Raw genomic sequence first — 22,832 nt, 5'->3', positions numbered from 1 at the left:
TTATCCATTAAGAGTAGCCCAAGAGTTGGAGATGGGTGCTGTTGACTAGCTCTCTTTCCTTTAGTTTTAAACTAAGGAAAGCTACGTGTGATATTACGTGAAAGTTGTAAAATATTAGTTTCCAGCCTTTTAACTATTTACACTATTTGCGAAATGGAAAGTTAAGATTTCTTGTTTCATTACAATTTTATGCAGAACCTGAAATGATTACGTTGTATGCAACTTAAAAATAAAATACTGAGAAAATTTGTCAAAGCAGTAGCGTGTTTAATGTAAAAGTGATTTGAGCCAATGTCTGCAACAGCAACGGCTTCTTTGCGTTACATCACAAAGCCATACAATGGATAAATCACGGGTATCGAACCCTGATTTTAGTGATAGAAGCTTCCAAGCTTACCGCCAATAGCAACAAAGTACAGAAGCAACGTTTGTGCATTAAATATATAATAAATTAACAATATTTATATTTTACTTAAAGTGACGTCATGTTTGTTTAAGAAGCGCATTCTTACGTCGAATTACATTTTGTCCACTAATTTATTATTTATTTGGATAATCGTAATTAACAATGTGTTCATATAATCCCATCTAGTTGTATTCAAAGTGTATTAAACTCTCTATATGTACAAACCTTCACACTTTGAAAATAATATGAAATATACATGACTTAATTTGTGTAATATGTGTGTGTGTAACCCTAATTAGGGTTGTGATTATTTAAAAGTTATATACAACTATACATAATTTCAACATGTGCACAAATAAAACATACTATGATAAATCATAGCTCCCCAGGTAGAGCACGGTATGTATACGTAGTTACACCACTAAACACCGGGATTTGATACCCGTGGTGGGCAGAAAACAGATACCACTTTGTGTAGCTTTGTGCTTAATTCCAAACAGACCAACAAACAAAGAAACCAAGAATGATTAAGAACCAGTATAACAATTACTTCAGTTACTTACTGTTGAGTTTTCCAAAGTATTTTATATCGGAAATGAAGGATTTCATTTAATATAGTCTGTTTACATATATATCTAACGTCATAACACTCAAAACAAATTTCTAAAGATAATGAAACGTGTATCACACCTGCAGTCATTGGTATGCAATAGTAATTTCAATGTTAAAGAAAACGTATGCTATTCTTACTATCTGCGTTTCTCAAAATACACAACTTATTACATAATACCATCTTGTTTTCTGTATTATACACATGTTAACAACTTGTAATTTCTGTAGTATTTTCATTTGAATTATATTTCATGTTTTACTCGCGTATTTATTTTATACAAATATAGTTGACACGAAAAAGGTTCAGTTTTGAGAAGGACAATTTATAAACTTCATTTATGTTTATACCATAATAAAAAATGCACTAAAATTAGTGCATCGTATAATATTGTCGACTCTTACATTGTTTTTTCATAAAATACATCTAAACGTTTGAATCCGATAACAGTGTTACGTTCAACAAGTATTAGATCAAGCGATACCGCACAGATTGTTTACATGTCCGAAATGTCTGTAACCTTACGTGATTTGCAGCTTGTCTTACTTTGATACACGTGACTGATTATAGCGCTGTCAAAGTATGAAAAGGCCGAGTTAATCTCGCTGTTAATCCAAAATTTATTCTTGGGATTACAAAAACGGCATGGCGAGCATATTCTCTAAAATTCGTTATCGTGCCTATTGTTCCAGAGTTTTCGAACACCCTATATTCTATAAACGTAAACTAAATTACATGTTTATTTTCATGCGATTTGACAATTTAAACATTCAATTGTTTTAAAACTATAGAAGAAAACAAAAAAAGACAAATATTACCATATTTCTACATGACTTTGTCTTAAACGACCAAAGTAACATTAAACACTAAATATTGCACATATGGTTCATGTATACTGTGCGAAATACTACAATAAACAAACAACTGAAAGTTTGATTTGTGTGTAATATCCTTGTAATAGATTGTGTACATGTATAATTCACCTTGTGCCAGTTTGATTACACTTTTGATTTTTCATTTCTGCAGGACAAAAACAATCTTGTTTAGATCATCATTCTACATTTCGTTCAAAGTTAACAAAACCTATTACTTTAGTCTATAATTCTTTATCTTGGACTACAAGTCACTGATTAAATGGTTTGTCTGTTATAAGTAAAAACTATCAAACACGTTTACACAAGTTTGTGTGTTTAAAATTTCAAGCACAGCTCCTTTTTGTGAAATGCCAAAATTTTTCAAGGTGTATTTGATTCTTTAAGTTGTTTTTTAACTATCTAAAACCAGGAGTTATGACAAGATCTAGTTTGCACTAAAGCAGATGTTCAGTTTAGTAAGTATGGAAATTGAAACGGATATTACAAGTAGTACCAGACATACCTTTTGTAGTGTAGGGTGTCACACATCGTTAGTGTAGAAATAATAACAGATTTAAAAGTGGTGTTAAAATCATAGCATATCATATCTACACTAATGTCGAATGTACTTATTGATGTACTTCATGTTTTATAACAAAACATTTAAGAAGTCCTGAAAAAATGATTATTGATCCTAAAGTTCGAAACACCTCTAGGGATAGCTGGGTATGGGACCTCGACAAATATTTAGAAAAGATATAAAACGATTACATTTAGCCTATTTTCTATTCCTTTGTTACATAACAATACCATTTTGAAAATAATCAGACTTCATTAATATTTCTTTTCTACACCCTTATTCGTGTTTAAAAGTTTCAGAAACACCCAAAAAAGAAGCCATAATCACCCCCTTCTTCGCTGGTGTAAATGACACCTAGTTGTTAATGAACTTTGACCAGCGACACATCTTGTTTTTCTTGTATTAAGTAATTGATCTTTGTTCACTAGCCACTAAATGTTTCTTTCTTTTTTATTAAAATCAAAGTCCGTCAACTATTTTCATTCATTGAACGTCTATTGACTATAATGATTCAGAATAAACAAATTACTGCTTATCTCAGCCACACATAAACAATGAAGTGGACTTTTAACCACACTACTTAAGAAAATTTGGTGTACAATACCGTTACATATCAAGCTGCTCACAGTGCACCATCAATAACGAGACACAAAACTTAAAATGTTCGATAAATTAGTTTATTCCTTCTATTCACTAAAATGTTTGTTGAGATATACCTAGAATATACGTGGACACTTTTAGATATTCTATTCAAAAATAATTTTAAGATTTGCAAAAAATGTGCTTATATTTTCTGTTTTTGCTCCTTTCAAAATATTCATTTCACAGATTAGAGTTTTTAGTTTTGTTTGTTGATCGTTGAAGTTAAGCACAAAGCTACAAAAGGGACTATCCGTGCTCTGCCCACCAAGAATATCGAAACCCGGTTTCTAGAGTTGCAAGTCCGCAGAAATACCGCTGTGTCACTAGGAAGGGGGGGGGAAGATTAGAGGATAGCAGATGTAGTATTTTGCAAACAGAGACAGGTTGCGTGGTCTTTTTCATAATCTTAGCAATAAGGATACTCATGAAGTTTCTCAGGTGTTCCAAATTCTGAACTAGTTACCACAATAAAAGGTAGCTTACTCAGAAAGCAAATGAGTTACTGTAATGTTCATAAATGCACCGACAGCTTGAAATGGAGGAAGCAGTTTATGACATCGCACGGATCCGAACACAGCTAGTCAAATCTGAAATACAGACAGCTTCTACCACATGTTACATCTCAGTTCATACAGAATCAATAGGACCAAAAACCATTATATTTATTGACACTTAACGCAATACTCTTTAAAGCAAGGTAGAGCTTATAAAAACCGCATGGCCCAGTAAACATGTTGGAGCCAGTTAAAGTTGCTTCTTTTCCATTCATTTGTTCGTTCACAGTTACAACACAACTATACATACCAGTAAACATTATACTTAATCTAGAGTCTAGAAATTTTGTTTCGAATTTCGCGCAAAGCAACACAACTGTCCTCAACTTTTTAACTGATAAACTAAAGGGAAGAGCCAGTCAAATCTTAGGCTACTCTTCCCTGACTGCTCGGTGAGCCACGTCCTGCTGCAAAAAACACGATAGTTCTTCTCCCAAACCACCCTCAAAAAATAAAAAAAAAGTTACTAACAATTGAGATTATTGCATTTACGTATTAGGAGAACATCCAAACGTCATTGTCGTTCACTTTTGTTGTTAACAGTGGTAATTATACATTAGACATGATTACATCATCACTGCAGCGAGTGCAACGTAAGTTATATTAACATTCCTCTATAATCATTTATGTGCCGGTTAGTTTCTTAACTCCAACGTGTTTTCCCAGCACAAGAAGTGGTTTGGTTTGTTTTGAATATTACGCAAAGGTACTCGAGAGCTATCTGCGCTAGCCGTCCTTAATTTAACAGTGCAAGACAAGAGAAAAAGCAGCTAGTCATCACCACCCACCGCCAAATCTTGGGCTACACTTTTACCAACGAATAGTGGGATTGACTGTCTCATTATAACGCCCCCACAGCTGAAAGGGCGGGCACGTTTAGTGCGACAGGGATTCGAACCTGCGACCCTCGGATTACGCACAAGAAGTGATCTACATGTTATGTTCCAGCTCTACTAGCATGATAATTTTGAGACACTGTTAATTTAGAAATGAAATAAGCAAGTTTCTTACCTATTCTGTATGTAAAAAGATTATGCTAGAGTAAACAGCAAAATCTCCTTTTACAAATAAAATGTTGAAGTTTAACCTTCATTCGAAAGATTTGACAGATAACAATTCGTATGGAATAGAATATCTAACATACTATTACTTATGTTTAGATAACGAGATCTGTACTGATTTCAACATAAATTGCTAAAGAGGTGGGAGGTTTTCGAACATTTGTTTGTTAAATTATTCGCATTTGATATATCAGAATAATCACCGTTTTCTTTATTATTATTATTATTCAGGATAGTTTATTTGTTGCACTGCTACTAGAGTGGCATTTGACAAAATAACATGGTGCTATTGAACCACGCATTTAAAGTAACAATATTTGAGTCACTTAGTAAAGTAGTAAAGCTATACATAACTTTGGTAACAATGGATAGTTCATTGTTGTAAAAACGAATCTCTGGGGGTATTAAAAACTAAAGTTTTCCAATCCAACCAATCATATGTTCGTTAAATAATTTATTATAGTTTCCTCCTTAGACTTGGATTAATGTAACAAGATCTGAAAATAGAACGTTATTTATTAACAGCAGAGAGAAGATGAGATATAAATCTCACTGGAAAATGGCAATGTTTTATTTTAGGTATTTTTAACATTTGAATGCTCCAATTATGATTAATTTCTCTATGTCTTATTAAATTGTTTGGGACATATATATTTAAACAAAGTTATGCAACGCGTTTCTACCTTAAAATTTATCACAGCTGTTTAAAAAATAAATTTCGAATGCTACATCGGCGTTACGTGTCTTTTTGCAAATCACGTGGTTTCAACTATATTCGGCACACAGACTGCTTACCTTTTATAATTACAGTTTCTCTATCGCTTTCGAGAAAGAAATTTAATATTAGTCGTGTGAGTGGTACTTCGCTTGTGACAAGCGTGAAATAATTTCGCGAAGTTGCTCAGGGTTCGCTGTTGGGAAATGTCACTTTTATAATTCGTTGTAGATTTATACCTTTCAAAATAAATACACTGTTAGTCACTATTAAAATCAGTCCACCGAAAGGCAGAGAATGTACCGACATTAGGGTTGGTTTCATTAATCTAGTCTCCAAAGAAATAAAGACTAGTTTCTTTAGAAATAAATTTTTTCTTTCTTTTTTGCTTTCTAACAGGAAATTATTTCAGTTCTTTGACCATCTTTACCGTGCGACCTTCAAGGTCAGTGGTACGCCACTAAACGTGACCTCATGTATGGAAGTAATTTAATTTGTGGAAGCATTTTAAACCACGACTTGCAATAATGGCGAACAAGTGACGGACCCTGAAGTTATGCGACATAATTGTACCTACACTCGCCACTGAAATGGCTTATATAATGATAAAAATCACTCGTATTGTGTTAAAAATCACTCGTATTGTGTTGTTTTACATCAACTCGGATCCCTCAACACCCACAATCACCATACGTACAAAAAACTTATTACACCTGAAGAAGATACAAGAGCATGTCCCGACTTTATATTGTCAGCATTGGTTTGAAAACATTTCGTTTCTGTCTCGTAATTATTCTTGTTTTATGATAAAAGGATAACCTAGAATACGTTAGGGCTGTAATACTAGCGTATGGAATGCTTGGTACCTTTGACCAAGATAAAATGGAGAATCTCCATCTGTTGTTTCATTTATTACATCGATCTGAAAAAAAAACAAAAAAACTTAAATATTTTCTTGAAATAATTATAATAAAAAATACGAATTTTAAAAACAAGAGAGAGAGAGGGGGGAAGGAAACTTTAATAAAAACATTAATTTTATTTCTTTGCCCATAGCATAAAACTAGGTCCAAAAGATTTATTTGGTAGTATGATAACAGTTTCCCTCTTTCTATCCAATTAACATTAAAATAGAGTTATAGAATACACTATAAAAGTATTTGTCGTTTTAAACTAATTTATTTTTATTAGCACTTACTGTCGTTATACATATATTGTCCTTCTTAACTTGCCTCTGCGGCATCTACATTTTAAATGTTTAAAATCTAATATAAATATTGTTTAAGAGCATTCACGGAAATAAGGAAGTTTTCTGAAAAGTCACTGACACGAAGTGTGACGTGTAACTAATTAATTACATGTAATAAGAAAGCACCACTGAATTAACTCGTATACAGAGATAGGTTTGAATTCTGAAAATTCCTCAATCGCGAGACAACTGTAAAAAGTCTAGCACATACTTTGTTGCCCAGGGTTCTTTCGCGACATTGAATATTACTTTTGAGACACTGTAGTTAACTTTAAATTACAAGCATACAAACACTGAAATTCAATTTTCATATTTATGACAGAAGAAAAAAAAATGTAATAATACTATTTAGTCTCCTTAAAAATATGCGATACATTTTGATAAATTAGAAGCGGTAAATGTTAATAGAACTGTCCATATTATGTTGTTAAAACATGGTTTTCTTTCATTAGAAGAAAAAGATTTGCGAAAATAATATTCAAATTATAAAATATATTCAATTTCCCTGTTAAACTTTCTAAATTATTGTTAGCAGAAATTTTCAATTTTATAAAGTGTGAGTAAATGTAGGCTGCTATTTCATTTGAAATGTAAAAGTTATAAAGTTTGTTATTAGTAAAGCTATGCTTGTTTTTGTTTATCTACTTTGTTCGCAATAAAAATAAATATTCTTAGGAATTTCTTAATCAAAACTGAATAATGGTAACTTTGTTTTTTGTCTGTCGAGAACAAAGCTACACGTGAACTCAGCAGATAGCCCAATGTGGCTTTGCTATAACAAAACACACAACAAATCTACACGACAGGAAATCTCTGCTATGCCCGCCAGGAGTATCGTTTTAGCGTTATAAGCATTCAGATTTGCCGCTGAGCCACTGGAGGCTATTGGCAGGTAATCCACAAACTGAGTAGCACCTTCTGCCAAATGGGCTAAACAGCCACATCAGAAACTCTTAGTATTTAAATATATCCAACAGTATCTTCGCTAAAAAGGCTTTATCAAGCTCTATGAACGAAAAACATTTTTTTCTTATAATCACTCTTACAGTGTCGAATGAGTTCAACCGTAACATGCCTCAAATGTGTAACCTTCCGACAGGCAACCCAGTACGTTAAATCACTAGCCACACCACCCCTTTCTACGAAGGCTTTGTATTTTTCGTTCGTATCTGTATTACACTCGTATTTAGTGCTGCAAGTCGTAATAACTGTTTTCAAAGAAACAAAAACTCGCTGTTACGGATTTACTATTGTATATTTACTTTAATATCAATGTTTATTTTTGTTAATATAAAAAGTGCAAGTAACTTATATTGTTAAACGTGTAATTTTTGCCTGTTCCTTAAATGTGTAGGAAATTCTCAATCGTAAGAATCAACAATGTATTTATGTATACAAATGCCAGTATTGTTGACAAATGAAATTTCGAGAACCTCGCCTAATGATTATAGAAGCTGGCCATCGCAACACGCAAGGAGACAGCTAAAATTGTTGGTTTACTACATATGGTACACTAACCCTCGAAATCTGCAACTGTGATTGACGCTTATTTACAGAGAAACTACAGATATTTGACGAGGAACGTTTATAGATTTCGAACATTAAACATTTTAACTTCAGCAAATAACTTAGGACGTTAATATTTCTACAAAAAAAAGGTATAATTTCAGTTGTGAATAATTCATGTGTGAAGAACTTGCTAACTAGCTCCCTATTAAGTAAATTGTGCCTATATCAACTCGAAATTAATTCGCTTGTCGCGAACTGTCGATAAAATATTCAGTACGAGAACAAATACAAGACTTAATATTATTTGTAAAAACTTCTGTATTTACATCATACTTTGTAACATGTATTTATAGTAACCGTTATTACAAAATGTATTATTTTTTGTATATTAGAATATATTTGTGGTAAGAAAGAAAACTGTATCAATCTTGTTGGTAATAATTTTAAGTTGTATATATCTTTACATTTAATTAACTTCTCAGTTTAATTACAATTTCACCCAGTTTCAGGCTATTTGAAATTGTAACACGTAATATAATAAGTAGGGGCTCGCTCGAGATAAATTACAATATTGTGGAATAAATTTGTGGTCCACAATATATATTAAATGAATACGTAAAGTATTCTTTGATTGTAAAGTGTCTACTGAACAAAGAATCAAACAATACGGATGTGATAAAGTCCCACTTCAATGCGGATGTTTGCAATATTTTAATATGCAATGTTCCTTGTAAATTGGTTTTCGCAAGACAAAATACACTGATAAGCATCTGCAGTAAAATTAAAAATTTTGACACCAGGATAAAAATATTTTCATGGGATGTGTTTGCGTGTTTATATTATCATATTTGTTTTTAAGGAAGTTTAACATTCAAACAAGTTTTAAAACAAGAAGGGATCCTCAATAGCCGTGGGACTGAAAATTCTTTCAGGCAGGATAAGAGTAAATTAATTTACGAGATCTTTTCTCTTACTATTTTCTGTTTTTTAAGTTATATTTTTGTGCGCTGGGAATACAGAGCGTGGGGCGCGCGCATACCCCGTTGGATTTTATTATTCATCAAGATTTCTGCTAGCCTACTCTTAAATTGAAATTCTTTTAGGCAAGGTTACAGTAAATTAATATAAATCAACCAACTGAAAGGGCTTGACCTTCCGAGCCCAAAACTGTAACTAGATCTCAAATCGGTCAAAAGATGACGGAGCTTCGAGTAAAAAGTGTGCAATTGAAAAGAAAAAAAAAATCTTTGAGCACTTATATGGACTACCAGACCACGGCTAAACTTTTTGAATAATATTATTCTTCATAAGGAATATCTTGTAAAATTTCAAAAAATAGAAAACTAAAAAACATTTATTACTTCAAAATTATGAGGCTAAGACACATGGTTGCGATATATAATGAAACCTCCTTTACTTACATACATTGGCAAATACCGAAAGTAAAACAAAACAAAAATTGTTTTAGCGACATATGTCTTTCATTGTTATATTCCACACGGAAATAAAGAATATAAAAAGGGTATAAGCCATTGTATAAGCACTTTTTTCTTGCGAGTTTTCAACCTCACTCACAGAGTCTTCTAGACCAAAGTTGATCTGGAGAATCCACCCAGTTTATATGATGAAAAATTAGGTTAATCGGCACAAAAATTGTGAACTTCATTAACAAACGCATATTGGGAAATACTGGATCCAAGAAACAATTACCGACCCAGATGTTACATCTATGTTGAGTTACGGAACGATTAAAAAACTGAAATCAAAGAAACAGTTATTAACCTGGATTAACCGTTGAATGAAGACAACCAACAGGAAATGTGAAAACTCTACTTTAAATTTGCCATTCTGGATAGCTTAAGGATTATAAAAAAACAGTTCTAATTTCTATCTTGTGGAACAGAACAAGTAGTTTATTTATAGCCAATAAATGATTCTTTTTGTCGTAAGTTTTCGTATCCTCTTAAAAGACACGCTTTGCCAATATTTTCTAAGCATGAGGAAATTGTTTATTATAATGCAATGTCACGTTATACGCTTCTGAAAATTATGATTATCTATATAGACATTAGCAAAAAGTAAATAGCTTGAAATAAATAGTGCAACAAGTAGATTCTGCATAACAGTTTCAGATGGAAAACGGAGTTACGTATGACATGTGCCCAAGTTGGAGATCTCATGTACCCTTCTTCCTTTATAAAGTTGAAAACATTTTACAGCTATTATTTCTTTTAAATAATTCACGCTGTAAAAGTTCATTCTTAAAATAGAGGTAAATGATGCTGGTTGTTGCTAGTATATAAAGATAATATGTAACAACTGTCTGCAAAAATACTACGAAGATATGATGAAACCTAATCTTTAGAGATATTAAGAGGGAATTCTAGTAGTTTCGTTTGTTTTTAGATATTCGCGCAAAACCAATCAAGGGTTACCTGCCAGCTGTCCCTAATTTTGAGTTTTTGGCAAAAAGATTTCAAATATTCGCACTAAGCTACTCGAGGGTTACTTGTGCCAGCTGTTCCTAATTTTGAATTTTTGACTAGAAGGAAGATAACTAGGGCTACTGCTGTCTTATCAAATAGTAAAATTCAACCATCAATATTAAAACATACCTTGTTTGTTGGTTTATTGTTTATTTATTTCACGCAAAGCTATTCGAGGGTTATCTGCGCTAGCAGTTTCTAATTGAGTAGTGGCATACTAGATCAAAGACAGTTAGTCAACAATACAGACATCATGTGTTGCAATTAATTACAATATATTTCACATATAAAATGAGTGCATTCACCCAATTTTGGACATTTCTTCACACTGAATATTGTAGCATGGTATGTAAAAGCATATACCTACTTAATATTATACAGTAAGAGTGGATCCAGCCTACTATGAACGGTATAGATTCTAGATGCAGGTACTACTTTGGGGGCGATTCATGTGCTACATTGCGCATCGTGCAAAGGTCACTGTGTGTGTGTGCGCGCGTGCAACTTACAGTCGACTGAAATATAATCAATTTTGTGGGTGATTTTCTAATATTTCTGGAAACTCCCATTTTCTCAAATGATTATGGGATTCAGAAATTGTTTGTTTTCTCAATTTCCCGCAAAGATAAACGAGGGCTATCTGCGCTAGTCGTCCCTAATTTAGTAGTGTAAGCCTAGAGAAAAGGCAACTAGTCATCAACACCCACTGCCAATTCTTGTGACGGTAAACTCCAATGTTCGTAGCTGAAAGAGTACCACATTACTGTGCTCTCGTAGCTGAAAAGGCGAGCATGTTCGATGAAAGGGAATTGAATCCATCACCCACAGATTACGAGTCGATCGTCCAAACCACTAGTTCGTACTAGTCCTCTAAAACGTTAAATATACAAGAAAGGGACCAAGCATTCGCTCAGTGTCCATTTCAACATATGGAACGGTTTACTCGTTAATTCCATCGATCATGTACTGGTTAAAAGTTGCATCTCCAAAGTTCAGTTTGGTTTGTTTTGAACTTCGGGCAAAGCCACTCAAAGGCTGCCTGCACTAGCCGTTCCTAATTTAGGGATGTTAGGACTAGAGGGAAGGCAGCTAGTCATCATCACTCACCGCAAACTCCTGGGCAATTATTCTTCCAAAGAATAGTGGGATTAACAGTAACATTATAACGCCCCCACGGCTGAAAGGGTTGGCATGTTTAGAGTAACGGGGATTTGAACCCGCGAACCTCAGATTACGAGTCAAGTGCTTTAAACCACCTGGCCATGCCGGGCCCAGCTCCAAGGAATTTCCACGTTCAGTTTTCTGATAAGGCTACCATCACTGAAGGATCTTTAAATAAAAAAGTTATTTCATCATTTTCAAAATTTTTGTAAAAACTTTGTCAAACTTTTTACATCATTTCCAGTTATTCAGTTCATGTTGCACAAAATTAGTGCAACACTGAAAAAAACGCTGAATTACAGCAAACACTTCTCATATTTTTCCACTTTTCTTCATAACGTTTTTTAAAATTTCAACTTAAAAGTAATTATTTCTTATTTGACTCTAAGATAATTAATTCGTGGTAATCCTTGCTTGCTAAGCTGTACGTTTAACTCGTTATTCCCAAGTCTAGCAAGTTTTGAAGAAATAAACGAGATATTTATAGTGTTGGGATCAAGATTATGGTCTTCACGAACTAAGATTCGTGAAACGAGACCTGTAACTCATTATCAACGTTAGAGGTAGTAAATGGAATGTAATATCTTATGATCCACCAGAATCCGAATTTCTCTTTCGTTAGTTTGGTTTCTCTTGTTAACTTTGCGTTGTAAGCCTTCAAATTTACTGCTTAATCACCAGCGGTCCTTCGTTTGTTAACAGGAGTTTCATTTCTTTGTTGAAACTAAATATTTACAGGAACACTTCAAGAATACAACGACTTTTATACATTGAAATCTTAAAAATAAATATATTACCATAAAATGAAAATGAGTAAGAACTGAAAAGCATTAATTAAAACATGTGACGTCATGTACAAAAAACAAAAATATAACAATCCAAGGGCAGTCACGCTAATGATGTGCTAATTCCAGTAAAATATTGTATGACAATTAAGATTCAATTTCGCTACACTTTTCGTTACAAAATAAAATACAATATATTTAAATTTAGGTTTGTTAGAATTTCGCACAAAGCTACTAGAGCACTTCTCTCGTAATCGGAGGTTCACGGGGTCGAATCCCCGTCACACCAAACACACTCGCCCCTTTCAGCCATGAGGACGTTATATTGTGGCCGTCAATCTCATTACTCGTTGGTAAAAGAGTAGCCCAAGAGTTGGCGATGGGTGGTGATAACTAGCTGCCTTCCCTCTTGTCTTACACTGTTAAATTAGGGACGGCTAACGCAGACAGCCCTCGAGTAGCTTTGTACGAAATTCAAGACAAAAATATACATACCACACTGCTCGGAAACAAGATAACTTGATAAGTAGCATCTATGTTGCAATAGACACGGGGAAGTTGGTCAAAATTACATTACATTTAGGACAAACAAAATGGGTCGCAAGATAAGTTAACATAACGTAGGTTAAAGCCTACTTTAAAACAGTATATTAATAAACGTGGAATAAATCGTGTGCATGGAAAAGCCCTCGATTGATAAGTGCTTACATAAACAATAATTTTACAAAATGTAAATTTTGTTTTCGTACAAAGCTATACAAGGGTTAATTTGCAAATAACATCCTTAATTTTGAACTGACAGAGAAGAAGAAGGACATTTTTAACAGTAGGATATAGACGCTACTCATATGGCACATATGGAGCATGGTTTAGTGGCGACGGGATGCGAGCCACGAACTGTCACACTTACAACTCGAGCACGCTAACCAAGCCCATGTTAAAAGACTAGCAATTTCATTGGATCATCTACATGTGGATACATTGCTACAGATCCATCACTGAAGGCTTTACATAACGAAGGCAAAGAAAACGAAATAAGTTATATACAAATTTCGAATGTTTCAGATTATTATAATTGAGAGGTATCCAAGTACATTATGTTATCACACTGAAAACATATGACAGCCTATATTAACCACCACACTTATTGGGTGGGAATTTACAGATACAAATGTTACCATTAAAAAACAAAGTAAATTTCTTCTGATGCACCTGAAAAAACAAGTCGGGTTACGCGTTATAATGTAAGGTGTGGATCAGTAGCCAATAATTGTTTAATATTGGTGAAATAATAAAACTTAGTACAACAGAAATGAGAAAATAGCTTGTGAACAGATGCCATGAAATGCGTTCTATGAAAATTTAAAAAAAAAACATTGAGCCATTAAAGTGTAACTTATATCTACAAAAGTATAACTTGCAGCGTGATCGTGTTATATCTTCAGTTTGAAGATTTCATATACACAGTTAAGACTCATTTTACGATTCTTTAAACGTATTCCAGTTAGTATTTGTTTCTTTGAAAAGTAATTTTTCGCTTTATTAATAAAAAATACAAAAATTTATTGAACTCTTAAAAGAATTATTTTAAGTTTACAGGAATAATAACGGCGATCATCAATATTTATGAATAATTTTATTTTATTATATCGTAAATATATCAGTTCCCCCCCCCCCGATATAAAACAATGTCGGTTCATGTAGGCTTTACAGAGCAAAAAACCCACATGAGGTAAAGACACGCCCTAAGGAATTTGATTGGTTCAAAAGATATACAAGAACGAAAAGTTATAAACAAAACTGTTACCCATTAGCTGGCTAAAAAGAAATTTGAATATTTAAAGTAGAGGATAAAATGTTTATTACTACAATAGCCGAATTAAAAGATTTTGTTGAATTTATAACAATATTCCATACTAATTTTTGTCACACAAAAAAAGCAGATGTAACTGACGTTATATTAGCATATAAATTATGCTTTATAACAAAATCAGTACATTATTTTATATCAATCGAAACTGAAATACTACCAAAGTCTAGAAGCTAAACGATATAATATTCACATTTCCCCATGAAAAAATGAAAGTTGGAGAGTTCTCATAATTATTCTTTAAGTTCATAACTAGCTACAGTAAAGAAGTCTTGCATATTTTCTGGTCTGGACAGGTAATTTTAAAGATAATTTAGTTTATTACAGGCCTTTATGTTAGAATTCCTAAACCCTTCTATGATTTAATAATTATAAACCTCTTTAGACTAATATACTTAAAAGATATGAATGTTATCATTCACCACTATAAAATTCTCAGATGCCTTCCGGTATAATGTTGAAGTTCTCTTGGAACACTGATAACAGCATCAACTGTTTCCACAACAACAGATGAAATACCACTTACGTAACTCCATCCACAAAATGTGGTCCAGTACTGACATATGCTGTCATCACCATTGTGGTGGTGGTTTCTTGCTTAGCGAAAAGTTACACAATGGGCCATCTGTATTGTGCCCACCACAAGTATCGAAACCTGGTTTTTAGTGTTATAAGCCTAAAGACTTACCATTTTGCCACTAGGGGTAAAGAGACATGCTCACTTGCAGTTTCTTACAGTTATCTATAGTTTATTACATTTTTTTAATAGGAAATTTCATCACCATGATAACTATTCCAGTTCGATAAGAAGCCGCAATTACAGTTTTTAAATTATATTTATACCAATTAATTGGCATGTGAAAACTTATTCCTATAAAACATGTACTGAGAAATTTAAAAAAACTCTTTGTACTTTATTATTATTACAGATAATTCCCCTTGAGTCTTTGGTAGTTTAATTTTAGGCATACCTATAAAATATTTTGGTCTTTTAAGGAAAATATTATTTAACAATTGCCACATGATAGCAAACAAACGGGGTATTCCAATTAATAATTTTCATTAGAAGCATCAGATCTCGAGTACTTTAATTCTCTAAGAATTGTTCTTGAATTTCGCGCAAAAGCTACACCAGGGCTATTTACGCAAGCTGTCCCTAATTTAGTAGTGTAAGACAAGAGGGAATTCTTTAAGAATTATCAATAAATAAGGTGCTAATGTTAGATAGAACAGCTTGGATTTCAACTGACTTGAGTTAGAAATTTATACATTCCATTTCCAAGGTTTATTTTAGCGAATTTGTCAAAACGATTATTGACCTGAAAAGCGAAAGAAGTTTCATTAATTAACACCAGGGTGCTACTAATACCATATTTATTATTATTGGACCTTCCTATACGAGGGCTGATCTTTATATTTAAAGCTGGAGTTTTTAACTTCTGCGGCACCTTATGTGAGCGTGGTCTAAAATGACCAAGTCATAGACCTCAAGATCCAGGTAGGTATAACTGGCTCTAATTACTCAACTAATGACCAAAGGAAGGCCAGCAGTATCGTCCCGCATAGAGCCTGTTGGACTTTCAAACTAGATGGACTCACTCTCAACGTCTCTTCAGCTAAAAGTGAAAAGAATGGTCAGTGACTTAGAGTCTCGTGTTTGGACATTTTAACCTGCTATAAAAAATCCAGGGCTAAGCCTGGGAAATTTTCATACGTTAAATAAAAATAAAAAATCAGTCAGTTTAATGGCTGAAAAGATGAACAAACTGATCTGCAGACATTATTTTGGGGACCCGCGAAGAACCACAAACCGTTATTTTGATGAGAAAACGTTGTCTATATTACATAAATAATGGAAGTAGATTTAAGACCAGTAATAACAATCACATCTATAATGGTTCTAATAACCATGATTAAGTTCTTAAATCCGAGCACCTACCACCACAGTCTGGCCGAAATTCCCGGTGTACCTATCGTACGGTGATACCAAATGTTCAATAGGTATAGGTTTGAGACTACTTACACTACAATACTTCATGTGGGTACTCCTGATACTGATGAGAAAAACAAAATAAAAATAAAAAACAAAAAGGTACGGTCATGATTATCAGAACATCATGAAAATAATTTCGGCAAGAAATTATGGGTTCAAACAGATATACTGAAAATATTACTGTTACTTTTAGTAATAAATGGGTGTTCATACCTTTTGAACTATGTTAAACAACTTTCACATTTATTATACGTTTTCTCTCAAGCACTTTCAGCAAATTAGTGGCTTGTTAGTTTTACCGAGAAAGAGTTATACATCATACAGTGCAATCGCGGAATAAGATAGGATGTATTCAGGGGGAACTAATTACTGAAGATAAATATTCTATTAAACATCTGTCGCTGATGTTGAGTAATCATGCAAAAGTAGTGTTTTTACATCAATAATCTGCGCATGAAAATTGTTAAGTATGATAAATTTGAGGTAAGTACGATTTGACGAGACCGATTTATTCGACACGTTTACCGAAATCCTAAATTAACTAAATAACGAAAAACCAATATCACAATTACAATGTTTCATCTGGTCACACAAACTGTCATGTATACAACAATTTGAAAACTCCTGGTTGACCTAGAATCAGTAACTTTCTTCAGTTAACAGTCACAAGGTTTCATCTCGCACAAATAGTCACCTCTACAGCAAGGTTGGAAGCATTAACTGACTGAGTTTCAGTTCCATGTTAGTTACTTGCTTTCGAGACTGATACATTGACTGCAAGTGCAAGGAAAGTCTTTATTTACATCCATTAAGTTTGTTTGTTTGTTTTTCGAATTTCGCGCAAAGCTACTCAAGGGCTATCTGCGCTAGCCTTCCCTAATTTAGTAGTGTAAGACTAGAGGGAAGGCAGCTATTCATCACCACCCACCGCCAACTGTTGGGCTACTCTTTTACCAACGAATAGTGGGATTGACTGCACCATTATAACGCCCCTACGGTTGAAAGGGCTAGCATGTTTGGCGCGACGAGGATACGAACCAGCGACCCTCGGATTACGAGTCGCACTCCTCAACACGCTTGGCCATGCCGGGCCCCATCCATTAAGTAACTTCAACAGTAACATGTTTCATAACTCGCTTATCATTTATTAAGCATCTGTAAACTTACCAAAGTTTTTATTGGTAAAGTTTTTCATGGCATGGGCAAATATAAACTTTACTCTATAAACACTGAACTACCAACATATTCACAATCCACACTATAAAGTGTTTCCTTTTGTCTCTACTACCCACCATCCATAACAAATATCTTCCAATCTTCCGACTAATAATCACATTCAAGGGTTCTTGCAATCTCCCAAAAATTATTCTAAAACCACTTTATCACTTCTCCGATTTTTAAGAGTTTGGCAGCCATTTTAATCCCCCCCTCCCCTTGATACTAGCGATGAGTGACACACACGCATTCTGTCCCACAATCCTCAGAGGCAACGAAAAATTTTACGTCTGAAGCAGGTACCTTTGAAAGTAACAACGAAATATTGAAATAGTAAATAAACGGCAGTCTTTTTTTTTTAATCTTTTTACATTTGTTTCTCTTTCCGGTTTATTCGAACATTATGTTCTTTATTGAATTCATTTGGAAAGAGTGTTAAATCTTTCGCCTATTATTTTGTCCATGTTAATCCACTATTCATAGTGATGTGATTAATTTGTCGGAAAATGACTCAAGTCGAGCGATGTTGATTAATCTCTTTTTGTGAAATTTATAATTTGTTTTTCAGTTTTGGAAACAACTCTCCTGTTTTATTCAGTGTTAAAGCTTGTCAGTTCTCGTGTATAGTACTCAATGTTACATGTTATTTAAGTCTCATTTGCGCTATCATTAATAAAATTTGTGTTGTCATACAATTAGGGTTAAGCTGACGTAACGTTTTGAAAAATCAATGCTATATTATAAAAACCAACAGCAACTAATTTCACACTTTTTGGGCGTGAAGTACTAATACAGAAGTTACATCTAAATAGTGCAATTTTACATCATCATCATTCACCAGGAAAAAACAATTTTTTTTTATGCCAAGATAAAATAATTGAGCATTAAATAGTGTTATTTTAATAAGTAAAATTCCATGCAAATAAACACAGTTGATATACTGTTTTCGAATAATTATGGTCTTAAAAATATTTTCTTCATGAAATGTTATAGCTATAATCAAATTGTCTTAATGAAATCAATACGGTTAACAGTTGTTTTATTTTCACATACCATTTTTATGACATTCCATTCTGTTTATAAATTCACAGCTTTTCACACATAGCTGGCGTGTGAATTATTACTTAGTCTAAAAGCACACCTTCATTACTGTGCATTCTAACCTTGTCAACAAGAAGGGTATGTTTGTAGGGATCAAGTCTTATAGTGTACAAAGAAACTTAGGAAACGTATTAAATAAACCAACAACAGAAAAACCTTTTCACTACATGAATTATCATATTTTTTTTATGCAAATAATTTATATTTGTTAAAATTACTAGCATTTCCTTATAAAATGAACACAATATTATACACACACGAGTCATAATTATTATTATTATTATTATTATACTGCGTCAAATGCTAAAATCCAAAAGTTAATGAAACTGAAGATTAGGTTTTGTAGAAGTGTAAAATATAGTTTCAAAAATCTAAATATTTCAATACCAATGACATATCTTTGCATTAAACAAAAATAATTTTAAAACAGAAATTCTAAATCACCAATAAGTTAACAATAAACAGTTTCTATAGTTCATCCCTTTACTACAACTTTTGCAAGAAGGTTCGCAGTTAAACAATGTTTATTAGTCTAACCGAGCCTTCCTCCTCACACCACCATAATACTTCTGCAAGATGTCGGAAGGCTTGCGATACTAAAAACCTGGTTTCGATATCTGTGGTGAATACATATAATACATGCTGTTGCTTTGTAGTAAAAAGTAAGAAACAACCAAACTAGTATTTAAAAAAAATAATTTTTCATGGGTTGGAGGTGCGCGTTAAGCCAAACTGTATATGTTTATATTGACTTGCGTTCTAAACACTTAGACATTTGTATGCAACAGGAGAACTACTTGAAAGCTAATGAATTGTAGTAGAAAAGTTATCTGAATAAACGAAATACATGAGACAAAGACAGACAACGACTCAAAATCCTTCGCAAAAACTATAAATGCGATATCGATAAATGCAAACTTTAGATATAAAACTTTTTCAATTGCTTTCGTTTTAAGCATTTTATATATTTGTTTTAGTACACTTAAAATTAACTGTTTAAATTATTTTTATAACTTTTTCTCCTAGAGGGAAGGTAGCTAGCCAGTAACATTCACATACAGCTCTCAGACTAAGCTTGTCCGAACGAGAGCAAGATTTCACAGTCACTCTTGCAATGTACCCACGGCTCCACATTGCGGAATACGTTTTGTTTTGTTTTTTGCAACAAGGGGCCGCGGAGCAAAGAACCTTTAGACTTGTAGTCCCAGCACGCTAAGCACTGATCCGTACTCTAAAAAGAGTACAAAACAAAACAAATTTTTCATACGAATTAAAACATATAATCGACAACTAATCCTCTTACCTGTAAGAGAGTTCTTAGCGATGAAATAAGAAAACGGTTGAAAATTACAAACAGCAGTTGACAGCTTCAGTAGCCAAGCTATAAATATACGATAAAAATACTGATAGGACCAGTTATTTTATTCATTCCATTTGGATCATAAGCTCAAGTTAAACTTCAACATCCAGATAACAGGGAGAACTAGTAAAGATTATCATCATCATCATATATTTACATAAAATTTCAGTGGTTACTATTTTAAGATTAATAATAAAATGTTGAGAGGCATTATGTTATTCTTTATAATAGTATTTTAAGGGTTTTGATAACAAAACAGCATAAAAATGTTTGCAAGTCAGGAACTGATGTGATCAACGTTCCGTCATCACTTATTAATTATGTTCGTATGAATTGCAGCTATGCGTTACAGTCCTAAGAGTGAAAAACAACGATATTATACAATAACGTAACATTTACGAATATTAAAAGTGTGAAATACCATATTTAAATGCTAGCACAAAAGAAATATAGTGGATCAAGGGTCAAGATATATAAAAATGGTGGTTAGGGCGCTCGACTCACAATCTGAAGGTCGCGGGTTCGCATCTCCATCTCACCAAACATGCTCGCCCTCCCTTCAGCGGTGAGGGTATTATAATATAATAGCCAAACCCACTATCTGTGATGACGAGCTGCCTTCCCTCTGGACTCTCACTACTAAATTAGAGACGGCTACAAAATAGTCTTCGTGAATTTTTGCACGAAGTAATAACAAATGGAAAAATCAAAACCAATTTTTTTTTTTTTATGATATAAATATCTTTGTAACTGATAGTTACAAAATTAATTTACTCCACAACAGCATTTCTTTATTATGATCAACTACACGTCTTCTTTCTAAATAATGTACTTACGATTTAAGCACTATTTCTTTAACCCAAATTTCCAATAGCTGTTTCTATCCAAGCACTGTGTGAAATAATAGTATTTTGACTATCTGAAATGTGTTTGTTTGTTGTTGTTGTTGTTTTTTACCAACTTTACAAAAGATTAATTCCCGAAACAATTTTTAAAAAGTGGGAGGGAAAGGGTAAATAGTATATTGGACGAAGAACATTTAGATACATTAAAATAATGAGGAATTATATATTTTAATTACAAATTTATTTAATAATATATCTAAAGAATAGGAAAACTAATAAACATTACTTTATACTTTAATAAGTTTGGTATGCCATTACTGACTTTTTTGAGGGGATAGTACTTTCCACATTTTTCAAATTTTCATTGAAGAAAAACAGAGTGTGGAAAATTGCATATATTTTTTATCTGCGGTAAAATAAAAACAGATTTGGCGACATCGTCCAATATTACAGTAAATGAAAAACAAAAAAAAGTTTTAAAACAGGTAATTAGTTTTTCTCAATTATATTTTCATATATATATATATTGTCATTTGTTTACTTCAGATATAACCTTTAATTTCCATTCAAACGTTTATTTATCGACAAAATTATGAAAATGAAAATCTGAACCTCCAAATATAAATACTGCGAGTAACCAATTTTTATTTCTTTTAAAGCAAATGACTTTTTGAATGAAAATGAGTTTTGTTGTTGTTGTTTTCTTTTTCTATGAAAATACACAAAATCTTGTATATAATTCTATAATTAAGCTCACTATTTAATTACATTATAAAAAAAATTCGTATTAAAATTAAAGAATCACCCAGTTTTCTATAAACACAAACTCATTTTAAGAATAACTATGCAAATAAAATGATACGCCTGTGTTTAATCAGTATGAAAATTCTCAGTTATGAAAATTAGATTTTTTTTATAAAAGATTGCCGAATAAATTTAAATGAAGTACTTTAAAGGTTACAAGAACTGTGTAGTTTGTTGCTTTTGTTTTAATTTGTTAAGTGTTACGTTAAATACTATACAATGCAGTACTATCTGTTAATACAATTTCATTGAAATATGCAAGTCTTCTAAAAAGGTAATATTTTAACAATTTTAAAAATTTTGCCACGCGAGACTTTACCAATTAAATACGTCAGGCGTGGCCTAGTGCTCAACAAGCAAAAACTGAAAATAAGATGATTTATAGTTCACTCCCTCTTCGCACAAACTTACGTTCCGTATTTGGGGTTGCGAGTGCTCTAAAGAAGTAACAATATATACAGTTTTAGAGTCTTATAATATTATTGAATAAAATTTTGAACAGTAGAAATAAGATACGAACATGGTTTAAAAAGCAACAAGGGCAATCTACTATATGAACATACTTAAAACAATCGAATTATCCTATGTTTTACAAAATGTCATCGATAAGGACCCCAGAGAAGACTAGAAGCCTCTAAAAGTTAACCACCACTACCCTAATTATCTCTATATCGCATGGTTGAGAAACAATGATCAATGTTTTTGAACTTGTAGTTGATACACTAGAATGTTCAAGCTTCTCATAACACCTCAGCAAAAGCTTTAGAACCGTAAAACGCATACAGTGGCATCCATTTAGTAGCACTAACTGCTACTATGAAACAAACAAATTGGTAATCGGATTAGATCACAACTTTCACCAGTTCTTATTAACAACTACATTATTTATGAAGCCCGCGTTAACTGCCCAACCAGATGTGTGCTAACCGTTGCTGATAAGATTTTGGTGTGCATCCAGTGCTGTAATAAAGCTGAAATTAAAGGCAATGAAAACTAGGTGCAACGATCTCTTTCTTATAAAGGGTATTTAAA

The 22,832-nt window shown here is 32.9% G+C and overlaps 1 protein-coding gene across 4 annotated transcripts in view; it reads right to left on the bottom strand.

Moving 5' to 3' along the window:
* LOC143256749 (zinc finger protein 423-like) overlaps positions 1-22,832 on the bottom strand; it is a 190,272-nt gene that overhangs the window by 153,005 nt on the left and 14,435 nt on the right. For 2 of the 4 annotated variants that reach the window (XM_076514392.1, XM_076514394.1), the window contains exon 3: positions 20,095-20,172. The exons of the other annotated variants lie outside the window; for them this stretch is intronic. In XM_076514392.1, the coding sequence (XP_076370507.1) occupies positions 20,095-20,172 (78 nt within the window). The remainder of the gene's footprint in view (positions 1-20,094; positions 20,173-22,832) is intronic. 4 annotated transcript variants of the gene reach the window in all.

Source organism: Tachypleus tridentatus, chromosome 7, assembly GCF_004210375.1.
Source record: "Tachypleus tridentatus isolate NWPU-2018 chromosome 7, ASM421037v1, whole genome shotgun sequence".
In the NCBI taxonomy this organism is placed as follows: domain Eukaryota; kingdom Metazoa; phylum Arthropoda; class Merostomata; order Xiphosura; family Limulidae; genus Tachypleus; species Tachypleus tridentatus.
The sequence above is the reverse complement of the archived record's forward strand: the minus strand, read 5'-3'. Positions and strand labels throughout refer to the sequence as shown.